The sequence below is a fragment of the Bombus pascuorum genome, chromosome 8, assembly GCF_905332965.1.
Source record: "Bombus pascuorum chromosome 8, iyBomPasc1.1, whole genome shotgun sequence".
NCBI lineage: Eukaryota > Metazoa > Arthropoda > Insecta > Hymenoptera > Apidae > Bombus > Bombus pascuorum.
The window spans coordinates 5,194,918-5,211,255 of NC_083495.1; the positions used below are offsets into that span (position 1 = coordinate 5,194,918).

At 47.1% G+C, this 16,338-nt stretch overlaps 1 protein-coding gene across 4 annotated transcripts in view; it reads left to right on the plus strand.

The window, feature by feature from the left end:
- The window catches only part of LOC132910091 (uncharacterized), a 258,457-nt gene that overhangs the window by 30,570 nt on the left and 211,549 nt on the right, over window positions 1–16,338 (plus strand). For all 4 annotated transcript variants that reach the window (XR_009658683.1, XM_060965536.1, XM_060965537.1 and 1 more), the window contains exon 2: window positions 10,863–11,033. Coding sequence is in view for 3 of the 4 variants with exons in the window: in XM_060965536.1 (XP_060821519.1) it covers window positions 10,870–11,033 (164 nt within the window). In the remaining variant the exon portion in view is untranslated. The remainder of the gene's footprint in view (window positions 1–10,862; window positions 11,034–16,338) is intronic.

Sequence of the window (16,338 nt, forward strand, 5' to 3'; positions counted from 1 at the left end):
CGTTCGAACACATGAGTCCACCAGCACCCTCGAACCACGTTCCTCTACCCATTTTCACCCGGTAATGCTACCGTTGGGATTTTAATCGTGAATTTCCACCCGACGCGATGCTCACGCTCCCCATTTTCCGTCTGCTGATTCCTAGCTTTTTCTCTCCATGGTAATTGCTATACAGTCGACTTTCTTCGCGCTTAATTCGCTGTTCGAAACGCAGTATCGAACAATATGCATCGCCAACTTTTTTATCGAGTCTCTTCGTCGAGAAAGAGAATCAGCTGGGTGACACGGTGCAAGAGTCTACTCATATTTGCGGTTCCTTTGAATCGGTCCGATAAATCGAAAGGATTGGGGCATTGATTACGCGAGGGAAGCGTCAGGGTGACGAAGCGTCGCCTATGAATATTCAGAAATCGTGCGTATCGTCGCTGCGTGACGCATATATTCGCCGGCAGCTGACACGTACCGAGAAAAAGGACAGAGGGTAGGGAGAGATTAAAAGCGGAAGAAGCAGAGGAAAGGAGTCGACCGATGCGAAGAAGGATGATGATAATAGATAAGGGTCGTGTCTTGCGTATCGTTCGTCTCGCGTTACCCGTTATAGGATGGGGGAGCGCCGATAATCCGCTTAGACTCGACAGACAGATAAACTGTTTATTATTACTTCGGTTCGGACTGGCGGCTGTGTATAAGAACTCGAACCGACCGATGGAAGGTTCGATATCAGTCAGTCAGTCAGCGAGTCAGCCGTTCTTGCCCCCCCTCGCAACCATAAAATCCATTTTCCCGCTTCTGAAAGGGACGAGATTCGACCTGGGAAGGGCTCCGCGAGGACTCGCCGGGTAATCCAGTTTTATTACTTTTCAGTCAGCGCGGGGGAATAAAAGAGATATTTTCCACTTATCCCGGATTATTTCGGAGTTAATATCTAACGAAGGAAAATAATCGTGGTACACTCGTAGATTCACCAATCGCCGGTTACATTTCAACGTCTTGCTCGTGCGTTCGTTTGCTTTTCCTAGATAATCCCCGCCAGTGATTTCCCATTCGCGTCGCGTATGACTTTCCAGTTCGTTGTTCGAATCTCGATCTTTCAAACGATCGGGAATATCCAAACGACTGGACGACCAAAGTACGGGACAGACGTGTCCGCGAGAATTGCGCGACCGAGGGAGAGGGTGTCTGGAATCGATGAGTAGCCGCACCTATATATCGCTGTCGCCTCTGTTATTGGTTAATCAAATAGTAAATACCCTTGATTAGCTGCGGGATGCTTTTGCTGCATCTATCTAATAATACCTGCCAGATGGCCGGACAGATTTCTGCACCGGAATCCCTTGGAGCGTGTCTAATTCTGGAACGATATTAGTCTGGATGCAGAATATCGCCGATTATTTGGATGTTGTTCTTCGTCAGTCTCATTTTACCGTTACGACTGAAAATTCTGATTGAGGCTTCTGCTTATTTTGAATTGTCTATTTTGACGCGTGTAATTTAAGGAAATCGATTCAGATGACCCGGAAAATCTATTATTTCAGATCTGTTACGTCGATTTCAATTACGATTTTTGACGCTTTATAAATGTAGATTCTCAAATATTCAAATGTTCGAATCGTTATAGCGTTGCACGTGACATAAAGGGAAGTCTAATAAAATCGATTCCAACGTCATTGACGGATTATATAAAAATATTCTTCCAAAAATATGAGATCCCGGTCAGGAAGCCGCGAACGTTCTTAAACGGAAGAAATGTATTTTATGCGACGCGCAAATGGATCGCGAGGAAAAAACGGTCGCAATTAAATTATCTTCAATTATCTTCAATTTATATCTTAATAAACGCCGTCGGCTATGATGCCGCAGTTCCTATGACGCCGGAAAGACGAGACGCGCGTCTCGCTAAATTTATGCGACCCGCTTGTAAAGACTCGTGTGAGCACAAGGCCGTGTTTGCGTGTGCGTTGGAGCAGGGCGAACCGTGCGTGAGCATACGCGGTTCATGCTCCGCACGGTCTGCGACGATAGAGTCATAATGCGATGAGGTAATGGGCGACGTCGTGATTAAATGCAACGCGGAGCTCTGTAGCATTCTGATCTCCATGGACAGCGCCGGTTAAAGGAGGCTTAGTGACTCTGCATCGATCGATATTCGATGCAACGATGTAAAACACGGTGGACCATTTTGTGGCCGACGTCCCTCGTAAGTCGTAGTTTCGGCTAGATTAACACGTCAAGTTTTCTGTAACGAAGAGGAGACAAAAGTCAGGCATTAGAAAAAAATACTAGGATTAAGGCTACCTTTGGAATTCTTACCGTTAATCCTTCGTTTCTTAAATATTCAAATACCCAAATTTATATGTGTACAGAGAGATATGAAAGACGCAGAGCGACAATCAAATTTTCGAATAATACAACAATTACGACACATCGATTAGCAATAGAGAACCGAAAGAGGCGATTCGACTTGGCCGGTGATCCACGACCGAAAACGAAAAAAGTAATCGATCGGAGGAGCAAACGATCTCAGCCTAGCACATGCACCAGGGACGATGGCAGTATTGGGTCGAATCGTTCAATGGTCGGAGGCTGAGTGAAATGCGATTAGACATTTTTGACACAAAGAGATTCATGATCTGGCTGGACCCTGTTGAGAGTGATCAAAGGCTTGTTTCTCTTAGTGCTCTTCGGTCTGTTCTTTCTAATCCGGACGCTTCTCGGCCTTTTGACAAGCGAGAAATAGTCGCGGATTGGTATTCTGTGTCGGGACCGATTCGTTATTCCCTGAATGGTATGGGTCCGAAGCTTTTTTGATTCCATTCTCACCGGTTGGTTGGTTTTCAAACGCGAAAGCGGCAAGCATGGCGCGTAACGCGTTCTACTGGAAGAGGAGATAACTTAAAAAGATACTCGCACGCTCGTACGCGCGCTTTCTAATTAAGTCGAGCTTTTAAACAGAACGTGCCCGACAAGCCGGAAGAAACGCGACTCGTGATAGTCGTGGCAGATGGTTAAGCGAGCATCGCTAATTCTTAGACTGGCAAAGACGACGGCATAGCGAGCAGCAACGCTCGCGAGCAAAACAGACTGCGAGTCGAAACGAAAAGCGCGGTGTTTTAGCTAGTACGAGGGGCGCCGGCGTGAAAAAGGGGAAAAAGGGTAGAGGGAAAATATTATAAAAGGTAGGCGAAACGGAAAAACGACGGAAGCGTGTCGCGTGTATCCTGTTTTCAGGCTAGATTCAGTAGTCTAGCCGAGCGGTAACAGGCGCGCGTGAGGGGAAGGGGAGCTCCTTTTGCAGGATGGTGCAAGCGAATACCGTAGAGGGAAGGTGGTGAAGAAGGAAAAACGGCCTGGTGTCTGTTGCGTGCTTTGAGTTAAGTGGTACTGTTTATTGTTTGCGCTTTAGAACGCGTGGGTCTTCATTAGCAGGAATTGCAGCGAGACTCCTTGAAGGGCGGCACGCGGAGACGAATATAACAAAGAAGAAGTTGAAGAAGAAACCTGGCTACTTCCGGCATCTCGTTAATTAATTAAATTAAGATGCTCGCTGCTAGTCGTTGCCAGTCGTCCCCATCTTCCCCATGAATATATACCGATATATATATATATATATATATATATATACACACTATATATTCCGAGCGGCTTCTAAATGCCAAGGGCAGTCCGTTTTTCATGAATGCAGATTAATTGCGCGACCCCAAGACACGTTGCAAAGGGGTCGAGGCAAAGTGAGTGGGAAGAGCCGAAGATGGGAGAGATTAAAGGCGGTAGGTGACAAGTTTTTGGTAATCGAAACGACGATTCGCGCGAGCAAAGAGAAACGCGCATGACAGCCTCGGAACAATCGTGATCGACACGCGACAGAACACGAAACGGTATTCCTATCGGATTGGCCGGCGCGCCATTTTTCATTATTTGAACGAATGAATGCCTACGGGCGTAGCAGTGTATGCGATTAGCAATTTTGCTTGCGCTCGTCTATCAGAGAAATGCCTCCTTGCTTTTGTACCCGGCCACCCCCGTTCTCTATTTTTCGCACCCCGATGGACCCCCACAGACTGTGAGTCAGAAGTCATACACGCGTACACACATATATAGGGGGATGGATAGGCCGTGACTGAGAGTACAGAGGCTGATTTTGGCGGTGTTACGGCGCCCCATCAACTGAGTTATGGCATCCATAACTAGCACCTACGTCTTTCATTAACCCCGGCATTGTCGCGTGTACTGCGACCGCGTTGTTAAAGGGGGACTGAAAGATCGTCAGGGGCTAGGGAAGAGACACCTATTTGTTTTTGCTGCACTCGTATTTGCCTGCCATATGTCCCACTTATCGTACCTCCGTACGTTCTCCGGCTGTAAAATCTATAGGTCCGTGCTTCGTACGGTTCAACGATCGATTTCGTTCTTTTGTCTCTTGCTTTCCGAGAGATAGAATCCTTGATACCGAGGATTAAGTGATTCAAGCGGTTCCGCGTGCTCCCCTGCTCCGACGACAAACAACATCAATCATGACCGCGCATTGGATACTTGGCGACATTCGTGCCGACGGACGAGAGCCAATATGGCTGTTTGATTTGAACAAACGTTAGTGAAAAAGAATGAGATCTTGATCGATGGACGAGAGGATTTCGAACCGCGCTTAGAACGGATAACGTATCAGCGTGCGAACATCTGTGACGAAACACAGTTGTGCGTGTCGTATCGTATACGAGATGAGAGGAACGCGACACGACGCTGCGTTACGAGTGCATGCGATCGAGCTTTAAGTTAGACTTTTTCTTCTTGGAACGAGGGTAAAATATCGCGTGCCGTCAAGGGACGAAATTAATCGCGGCGACCTTCGTACCGATGCGAATAAAAAGATGGAAATCCCGCTTTCGCGCACGGTATTAGCGGCATTGAGATAGTTGGGGCATGTTCGGCGGAGAATTTTTTTTTTTTCTTTCTGCAGGTTGCCGCTGGTCGGTCGGGCGTTTATTAAAATGTTTATTCGACGACGTCGAAATCTAGCCTGGCTGTTGTTTTACGAGCGTGGCCGGTGCTTTCTCTGTGCGAGCGTTTCGAACTGCTATAGTCTAACGCGCACTGTCTGCAGCCGAGTGGTTGGCGAAAAAAATTCCCTCCTAAAAAATGCACGAGTAGCGAACGCACGCCGGTAAATTTTTCCTGGTTGCCGGTAAATTACTTCTTTACCTTGTTTTTTTCCATCGTTAGCGTGTGGACCTTTCGTCGATGCGAACGAAACGCATCGCAGGGTAAACACAAATTCTCTCTTTCTCTCGTCAGACGGTTTGCTGCGTGCGCCGACTATTCCCCGTAAAAAATTCACCGACAACCGATTTTAGAATTCATCGTTTTGCCAGCACCGGAGCAGGCAAATTTATTGAAAATTAATCGACAACGGTATTGTCTTTCGTTGGGAAAAAATATCGGCCGGACGGGCGTCGAAACGCTCGTTTTTCCACGGCGCGGAGCGGGGGCAGTTTTATATAACATCCGTCCGAAAAATTCGTTTCGCGGTTCGAACCGTGGCGTGATTTTAAAAACGACCGGCGAACGAAGGAGCACGAGGCGCAAGGGTGTCGCGATGAGAAACGAGCTGTATTTTTAGCGCAACCTTTCGCATCTGGGTGGCCCGGCTGCTTTTTAGTGTCTGCTAAACACCGACACAAAGATAAACTAATTTGTCCCGAATTTATAAAGTCCGCCTGTCCTTCTCCATCCTCATGAAAGTGATACATAGATCGTTTATACATCTAAACAAACATCGACTAAATCACGTTTGCGTGTAAATATTGTCGCAGCTTGTTTGCCCTGTTCCCAAAACATCGGTCAAATTATTCCGAAACTCATGTTAATTTAAATGATTGCCACGAATTTTCCGGCCCGAGCAAATAACGTTTTGATCGACGTTCATCGTTTGACCCTTTTGTACAAATTTATACGCTACAACATTCCACTGTAAACGTTGGAAACGCGCGGACGTTATTTCGATATCACTGACATTCCACGAGATTTCTTTCTATTCTTACCTAAAATGTATCGTCGAAATGCGTACATTTTCCGAGTTCCATCAATTCGAAGACTTTACACGTAGCCGCTATCAGGATCTACTCCGTCCGAACACAACCTATTGGATATACTAATTCTGTCATGATTCGCGGCGATCGCAATCCGCCATGCGCTAGAATGCGATCGTTGGAAGAACACAGAGAAAGGATCAGTCGCAGCAGTGATATTTTCGATACGGGATTGATATGAGAACAGAACGGGACTAGTCACATGTGCTGACCACGTCACGAGATGAGAAACTCCCGTATGCGTTTTAGTTGAACCATTGCACAGAGCTGTGTACCGCTGCGTCGATGATTAATAGGAATCGACAGATCCTCGATGTTGTAGCAGTGTAAATAGCGTCGATAAATTTTCAGATGGCTCCGTAACGAGCTCGCGGACAAGGAAATATTTTTTCTCTGTCCGACGTCTTCCTGGATTCCGCTTAGAGAATCATTCGCGCGATCGCGGTTATAACAAATGGCGCGAACAGCTTGACGCGTGACACCGATCGCTTCGTTACTGTTCCATTGAGCGGAATTAATCGATCGATTCGGTGTTGTGTGTTGGCCATTGTACAAGAAATATGGCGAAATACGAATAAATCTCGTCGACGCGGTGTACACGATGGAGTGGAGATAATAGACTAGATGGATTTTAGAATGCATCGCGCACCAGGTGTGAGAGTAACGCGACGAGGCTGGAAGACTTGAATGAAAAGGTTCGATACGCGAATCAGGATAACAGGATTGGCGGGATGTGTAAAAGACTGGAACGAGGATACGGCTGAACATGAAATATTTCATGAAATTACAAGGATAGATAGTAATACGTGTTGGTGGATTCGTCCCGGAGCGGTGTTCTCTGTGCGTGCGGAGGCTGTGTGAGCGGAAGCGTGAAACCATGAATACAAGCTGCACGATTTCCATAATTTCAATAACGCGCAACTTTCTCGTCGACTTAATATACCGTAAAAATAATTACTGCCGCGGAAATGGATTCAGGAGCGATCGTGTCGCGAGGTTGGGAAGAAAACGCGATATCGTCGACCAGGTGGTGCGTATTCATCGCCTCGCGAACGAGGAGCCAGGTGGCGAGAAAGAGATCCTGGCTTCGTCGTAAGAGGGAGGACGCGTCTGGGGCATCACGAGCCCGGTTGGATTCACCAGCACCAACTTTCGTACCTTCGCAATGCGATACATTGTTTTCATCCGTATGCTGGTGGAAATACGTCGCTTTATTTTTTCTCTCTTTCTTTCCGCGTCCCGTGTATTTTCAACAAGTGTATTTTCCCTTATAGCCTTGTATCTAGGGGTAGCTTGGACTTCTCTCTGTCTTTCTCTCTCTCAACGCATTTGTCGACTCTCGAGTAGGTGTTATTGTGTTATACGGATACGACAGCTTTCGAGATGCCTCTGTTCTCATACTCGAATCCCGGGTAAACGTGATTATTTTTCGCAATTTGCTAAGCAGATGCCTTCATTGTGCGCAGCTCTACCGTGGCAGGAGTTTGTTTTCGCCTCCCTTTCTCGCTTCCAACCCTTCTTTCTTTTCCTCTGACCTTCTCTCCCTCATCGAGCCCTCGTCTCGCCGTGTCGACCAGCGACAGGATTTTTTTTTCTTTCCACCTGTGTACACGACGTCGTGTACGCGTTCGCGTTTATTCGCGAATACATACGAGCCTCGCGACTCCGCTTTCCGTCTCCTCTCACCCTGCTCACCCCCTTCTAGACGTGCTCGGGCGTTCGTTGATACACGTAGACACGCAAAACGCGCGAATCCACGCATGCCGGGGGCTGCATATTTTAACCAACTTGCCTACGTGCATTGTCTTCTCGGAGTTCCCGACTCGCTACGCTATACATCGAGAAATAATGATCGTACCCAACAGCATTCTGCTGCTCCATCTCTATTCTTTGTGAGAGAGCAAAGCATCCGTGACAACAATGTTGCACTACGCTCGAGAGATTGCGCGAACCGTGTCCTTTTCTCGCTTCGATTGTGTCCTCCCCCGATGGGTATCAAGAAGGGTGAGCCTCGCGGATCGCTGCGAGGCTTCTTTCGCGGGATATCCTGTTTCTGTTTACGCCGAAACGTTTCGTTGTTGGGAACGCGAAAGGGGTTGTTGCTCGTTCTCCTCTTTCGACAGGTCGTTCGGTTGAGTTAGACGGGTGAAACGAGGCGTCGAACGAGGCGATGCGTTGAGAACGCTGAACAAGAACAAGAGGGGTTGCGGTGGGTCGGTGATTAAAAACGATAATCTCGACTTGGGACTGACTGGTCTCCATTGAAAGTCGATATCGGCCGTCGTCATTTTCGCGAATCATCCCTTGGCCTTTGATTCGCGGTTCCTCACGGTTAATACTACGTACGTGTATACTCCACGAGCATTTCGTCAGAACGCAGGATCATTTTGAAGACGTCCAGATGAGAATTTACATTGATTGGCCCGCATAATTGAATCGCATTCAGGCTTAATGAGCTCATTGTGTACGCGTACGGTACAGTTCATCGAAGCGTGTCGCGGAGGTATCGCGCATCGGAGCCTTCGTTGATTCGATTGTCCTGACAGTTGAATTGTCGCTACAGAGAGTCGATACTGCGATTGTACCAACGTCGAAGCGCGCGGGGAACGATGGTCTCCAGCTGAACGGACACACCTGTTTGCGTCTTCCTTTCCGCGTGATTTATGCGCGTGCCAATTGAATTATTTTCGCTGCGCTTTCGAATACGATTTATCCGCGTGACGAGCGGAAGACGATCGACGAATCGCTAGAATCCAAGTGGTGGCACGTGTCGAAGAAATTACATCTCGATGGTTAATGGAATATCCTGCTCGTAGCAGGAAGTTCGCTTCCTTTCGTTCTCCTGTTACAATCAGGTTACTCGTCGTGGCACTAATTTGAACGATTAACATTTAATTGCCCCATTTTTCGATCAGCTTCTAGAATTGTTATCTCAAAACGAATGAAGTAGCTATAGTCTTTCTCGTGTCTTCCGCCTTCTTAACGATATACGCATCCCGTTGAAAGAGCTCCGCGGAAGTTCACGAAGCTCGCACTTCTTCCGGTAGAGCGGCCAGATTGCGGAACCGACGAATTTCGAAGAATGGATCCCACGAGAGGGTACAAGTATCCGTCACGCCGCTTGCTTCCTGAAGGAGTTGCCTTTTTCGACTCATCTTCAACGCTGTGCCTACCGCTTCTCTTCGCTATACATTATGTTTTCCCGAACGCATTCACGACTTTTTGCACCGAGGGGCTTCGGAAGTGCGCAGCGCGCAACTTTAACCCTTTTTCTTGCTCGTCTTTTCCTCTCGAGGATCTTTTGATGCTTCGTGATTTCGAGTCACGCTTGAGAAGGTTCGCGAGTACCTTCGAACGTCGTCCTTTCTTCAATTGGTTTCCTCGTACGAGCCGTGCAACTGAAGGCTCCTGCTCCCGCGAATTTCCGTGTGTCGAATGGTAATTCGGGATCGACTTCTCTTTTTTTTTTTCTTACAGCGGAAGTACCGACTTCTCTGCGTGGAACGTTACCCTTCGACCTCGAACGCGATACAAACGTCGAGACTACGATGCGAATCACGGGAACACTGGCGACGCAGTCAATCGTATGGTAGAGAAAGAAGAAAGATTGGAACCGAATTAAGGGTGGCGAAGTTACATGAACGTAAGGAGGGGAGGGGAATGGCGGAAAACTGAGAAAACCAGCATGGCAGAGGGGTAAGGGGAGGGACCGCGGGCGTCACTTTGGTGGCAGGCTACGTTGAAAGCGCTCATTGAAATGGCTCGCGGCAGTCTGACGTACGCAGATCATTAATTGAAATTCCGTTACGCAAATGCTACGTGCACGTACGCGCGTCCTATGCAACGCGTTCGACGCATTCGCACACGAACAGACGACCGTCTCGGGGATACGCTCGAGTACCAGCACCAGACTAGATTCTATCGTTTTTATCGAGGTAAATTAGCGAGGGCATGCGCTTAATTAGGAACACACGTCCGCCTGGTATTCGTGTTTCGCTTAACCCGCACGGCTGTTTTTACCCTGTGCAGTTGTAAAAATAATTGGACAGGCCACATTGTTGCCGCGGACTCGTGTAGGTGGGAACACAAGGGTTGGAAGAATAACGGAGAATTAATGATACGTTTAAATAAAGCGGCGATTATAAAAGTGGCGATACGGTATTGCACGTATGCTCGCGATGTAAAATAAAAAAATTCGAGCACGCGAGGCAGACCAGCGTATTGTTTGGCCGCAGCCGCATATCGGAGGAAATTGTTTCGGAAATAATTAAAACGTTTAAAGGTCGAATAGGATTTCGCGAAAGCACGTGACGAACAAAGCGCGCGGAGAAGCGAGGGATTCGGTTCCTGTCTCGCGCGCTCGGTCCCCGTGATTTTTCCGTCTCCTTTTTACGGGCCTCTCTTCTGTGTACTCCGCACGCTGTGCACGCGACTTTCGGAATCGCTCTTTCGAAGTTCACCGGCAATCTCTGTGATGTCTGCCTGGCCTTGCGAGCACAAGAGAAAATGGCACTTTTGTGTCCCGGTTACTAATGCGTCTCGTAATAATTTCGTTTTTTTTGTCGACTGCCTTTTACGTGACTCGTTTCCTCGTCGCAATTTCTGGATCGTTCCTTTCTTTTTCTCTACGTGTACCGTACAGACAGTATAGAGGACGAGGGGTACACACGTGGAAATCAGCCGACGGAAAAAAGACGGAAAAAAGAAAAAATAGAAAGAAGAATCCCTGAAGTTTTATCTCTGCATGCTTGACAACGCGACATTTTGTATTATTTCCAGAAACGATATGGAAGTACGGACAGAGAGACCTCGAACGGCTGGCCGGATAGCACCGACCGGACGCGTTACTCCGACCATACATCAAACAGGTGGAGGAAGAAGAAAAGCGATACCAGTTCCGCCGCCGAGGGTGCCGACCCCCATGCCCACCGCAAACAATAATCAACAAAAGTAAGTAAATTATGTTCTCGATAGACTGTGTCGCGTTTTCCCCGTTTCGTTCGATCGAAAAATATATCTCCCGCCACGCTCTGAAACGCCAGACCATCGGCGAAAATGAGAACGAGGGCGTCGACGATAAAGTGACGCTCGTAAATTGCATTGTACATCGTGTTTAAAGAGTAATTACTCCCTATATAATAAAATTCGGCGGCAATTATATTACGAAAGTACATCGTTTAACTCCTGTATTATTATTGAAAGATATTCGTTTCTTCGACGGAAATTGCACAATAAAAATTTTAAATCGCGTAAATCCATATTGAATAGAGAACCAAATAAGAATAGAGTGACCCACTTTGATTAAGTTCTCGATCTGTCTCGTGCAAAGTCGCGTCACTGAATGATCCGTAGCTACCACTCTACGACCCTTACACGACTATTGCCTTCTAATGATCTCGCGGTAATTATCGAGCGCTGCCGCGTCGTCAGAATTAACGGCTTTCCTATCGCAGTAGCTTATAATTTACTAATTCCTTGTATCTTCGTTCAATAAATCGTTCTTCTTGCCACTATTTTCGTTCGCTTCGTATCTACGCCGATATAATTCGATTGACCTTACTACGCTTTTAAACTCGCCGTCCTAAATTCGAAAAGAAACGACCGCGATCTTTTTCGGAATCGACTCAATTTACGCGATACGAGCATTCCGTAGGATGATAGGTCTGCCCTGCAACTTGCTCGTAATAACTCATCCCAAATATCTGAACTCTGACGATGAATAGAACGGTTGTTGGCGGTCCGCGAGGCTCGTATCAGTTTCCGACGCAACATGTACTTCTAGTTGACGATACGACATTCGGGCTTGAGTTGGTATTCGCGTCGAATACCAGGAAAGAGAGAGAGACGATGCCATTAAGTTAGTGGGATTAGACGCGCGCAGAGTTCGGTCCCGACTGATCAAAGTTTACCGAGGTACCGGTCATTCGGTGTACTCTCCACCAATTTCAAGATGTTCTCGGCAATATATAGTATTTCGTGTAGTTTCTACAAACCCGGAGTATAGTTGGTAACTGCGTGTCTGGTTCAATTACATTAGGCGTACGATTGTGGAAGCGTTAGATCACGCTTTTACAATTTCCCCACCTTAGAACCTTCGAGATTCGGATCTCTTCTATAGGAAAGGAATAACTGGTAACGAATCGATAGTAGAAATGGAAGGGTCCGTGAAGCATTCTTAGACCGCGAATGAATCGAAATCGAAGGTATAGGAATGCATCGGGTCGTGGCTCGCAAAGTGACGTGGTTGTTCATCGTCCCTCCCGATAGAACATACAACTTTATCTTGCGGTTTAGGGGGATTTTGCGCGGATTTCCGGCTATATCGGGCATCGACTAGGGCCAGGATAGGCAGGCTCCATTAAGTACGGCGTAGCAGCGAAACACAGAGAGTTTGGTCCGTCTGATTAAAGTTCACGAAACACGAGACCACCGGCCACTTTACCGATCTCTTCGACCAATCTACTTCGACCACACGTTGAATTCACTCGGTACATGGATTTGCGGGGTTCTTTACCGCCTCCTCCTTGCACCATCGTATTAACTCTACCGTACATAAACGACTATCGTTCGTTCTCCATTCGATCGTTATTTCTGCCTTTAGAAGATTAGCAAGTCCGATTGCACCGAGGATACTCGAGCGGGCTGCGTTCGTTGTTTTAATTGTGCTGCTTTTAGTAGCTTGTTAACTAATGCGGATTATTAAGGGGAACGTTATTCCTGTTCAGGTATCGAAGAACATGGCAGTGGGATGAGAAAACTGGCTGCGTCCAGTCAGACTAGTTATTCCGCGACGCGGTGGCGGGCTGACATCGTGGTTCCGATAGAGTCATAAAATGTATAGCGCACGATGCGAGCCACTTACTGTGCACTTCTGTTTCGTGACGCATTCCAGCCACGTAGAAGGCTTAACGGAGTACCATATTCACCGACCAAGTAGCGAATTCATTTCCCAGACGTCCCATATCCTGTGACAAGATGTACGTTTTCGGCGCGTATGCATCCGAGATATCCTCTTGTGGGCTCCATTCCGCGTCTTTTCGCTCGTTTAAGTATCGTGTCCTTTCGTATCGCGGGAATTGGTTTCGTCGTTCGATCTTCATCTCGTGAATCGTAAAACAAATTCGCGAAAGATACGTGTACCATTCTAACGAAGTTGTCGCGTGTCGTACAGTTTCGTTCCGATCACGCTCAGGGTTTACGCGGAAGCACGTTCGACCGAATTCGCACGCGTGTGGCTCGCATACGATTCATTTGGGTAAAACGATACGAAAGAAACGTAGGGTAGAAAATCAAATTCGGTAAATTCCGTGTTTTCGTATCGCGCCGTTGGCGATGATTGGCTGGTAGTTCAAATTTTTAACGAGTCTCGCAGCACCGCGAAATTAATTACGTAACGACTAGGGTTTCTTTCCACGGGTTGGAAATCAAATCCCCTCTTCGTATTTCCGCGAGTTTACTCTCCTCTCTTCCTCTGGCCAACTGACGCCGACGGCACCTTTGTGTCCTCGATGATACATATATTAATCCGTTATTAAAACGCGAGAAGTATCGCCACGTACTTGTGGAAAAGCTTGTCGAATGCCAACGTGTAAATATATTTTCCTCCCTTCCACTAATTATGCCTCTGACATAAAAACGAGAGTCACTACGTCGATTAAACAGCGCCGTCCGTTAATTAACGCGCGGTATTATTTCCTTCTGTGAATTTAGCAGCAGTAGATTCGCAAAAAGTTGGTAACAACTCGAAACCCGGCACGATCCTTGTACGAATATTCGACGAACGGCAGAGGGTCCTAATCCGGGGCTGGTGGTTTAACGAGAGAAAGAGGCAATGGGAGAGGGGCATGGAACGGTACGGATGGGAGGCCGGAAAGAGAAAGACCAAGAGATTAGAGATCTACAACTTATCTCGAAAAGTGGTTTCCGTCGTTGTACAAGTGGTCGTAAGCGGCTTACAGGCGCATCTATGTGATTTCGGTACGTATCTCGCACGACTTTAATACACGGATAAATCTGCATTCTATTAATTAGAGATTCGAATCTGCTCGGCTGTCGGAACGTGTCCCCCGTCACAGCATCTCTTTACCATTGTAAAAGGAACAAGTTAACGAAAGAGACGAGAGTCAGAAAAGAGGAGGCATCCACGCGTCTGGTGACGTGCACCAGACTCGTTTTATGTGCCATTTACCACACAAGTACATTGGCGGTCGGTCTACCTGAACCGGCTGTAGTAGCGGGCGTAGTTATCCGATGGATAAAAAACTCGCAAACGCGTCGGAGTAGGATCGTTTTAATTTCATTGGTTTGAGCTAATTACCTCTCTCGGCGATCGGCTACCGAATTCCCGCGGTTACTAGTCTCACGCGTCTGCCTGTGAGAAGACGCGTTTCATGTGCTCGTTGGGGATGGCAACGCTCGACGAGCCTTTTTCCCTTATCCCTCTCTGGTTTTCTTCGTTTTCCTTTTTCTCTTCCTTTTTTTTTTTACGAATTCTGATCGGGTACTAATACGATGAGAACGACCGTATGGCCGGTTGAAAGCATACGGTTTTGCATTTTCACCGTAGAACGTGGATCGAACGAGCAACGCAGAGAAGTTTGAAGCGCGATATTCGCGAAAATGAGCCAATTATCCAAAATGTACGCAACCGTGCGAATTTTTCCGAGAGAATGTTAATTAATTAGCGGCGGACCGTGGACGCAGCAACCGATCCCCTGGCCGAGCAGCGTGTTCGTTGCGCGAAACAGGCAAAGGTTCATTAGATCTTTCATCATAGGCTGAAATTCTGTGGACCACAGGGCAAATAGTTCGCCGCCGCTTTATATAAAGCAGAGAAGCTTTGTATCAAAGAGAGCTACCCGTATGTATTCGTTAGATGGTATTTAGCATAGTTCCAATGAGCAATGGAAGCCCAGTCTCGGCTTGGCGAGTGCCAGGTATTCGCCTGCGTTTCACTGAACGAGGAATTGTCGATGCGAATCGTTAAATTCCGTCCGTGCTTCGTCGGTGTCGGTGAGACACTCTGTTACGACTCGTCGTACATAGGAACCGGTATAGAGGTGTAGATGGCGCAAAAGAGACGTTTTAAATATGCAAATCTACCTCGTTATAGAAGCAATTATCACAAAAATGTCATGTCATTCCGAGGTAATTTGCGATTTCGCGTAGATAGCGAGAAGATTTAATTACTAAATATCGATAACATCGATTTCGCATTAACTTGCCAAAGATGAACAAACGCTTCGAAGAGGATAGTTGGAAGTTCGATTCATATCGGGGGAAACTGACAACCTGATGGAAAGCGCTTCGATGCGGCTTTTGATTCACAGACAGTGCCCGTTCGGGTCGACTGTTTCGCTCGAGAACGCCTCGGTTGGAAAAAGTTCTCGGCCGGTTCGTCAATGAAGCGATACGGAAGCAACATTTATTACTATTTACTGTGACAAGTGGGATGGAACCTAAACTCGCCTTTTTGCCGTCGAGTCCGCAAAGCGTTCTTCTCGTCCCTCAAAGGATCAAAGCTTCGTTCGTTCTGTCCGAGAATCCACGCGCGTATTCATTTTTTCGAGTGCGCTCATTCGGACGCTGCGCCGCCTGGACATAAGCCGAGAAAGCGAAAACATATAAAGAGAAAAGCGCGCCGAGCAGCGAAAGCAACCACCATGGACACAACTGGAATCAAAACGATGCTACTATATCTATCTGGCAGTATCGATCTAACTCGCGAACGCATTCGGTCGTGAGCTTTGCTCGTTACGTAAGGTTAATGTGGAAAGAGTCTCTTTGTTCGTATCTGATCTTTGTGCGCTTGTATATGAGTCCGACCCCCATGGTCATTGCGTTTATCTGTTCGGTGTTCTCTTGGACGATACCTGTATCTTGCGCTCGCTCCTAATAGACTCCACTTTCCCTGCTTACTTTTAACGAGATTTGTTTTTCACAAGACCCGATACCATAATTGCATCAACGATTTACTTGTCTCCTCGAGGGCTTACGGGCTCATTAGCGGCGATAAAGCGACTACCACGGCCGGTCTCTGTTTTATAAATAATTTCAGCTGGTCGTAACGATTCTTTTTGAATAATTTATCTCGTCGTTATCGTTTGTCCAGCTACTCGTTCCTTGCCTCTAACGGATGATCTAATACTCGAGAGACGAGAAGGGATCGTGGGGTGCGAAAGAATTTCACCGAGAAGTCGTTCCTAATCTGTTTACATTTAATATATTCATTATCGTAACGGGGCTTTAAGAGGGT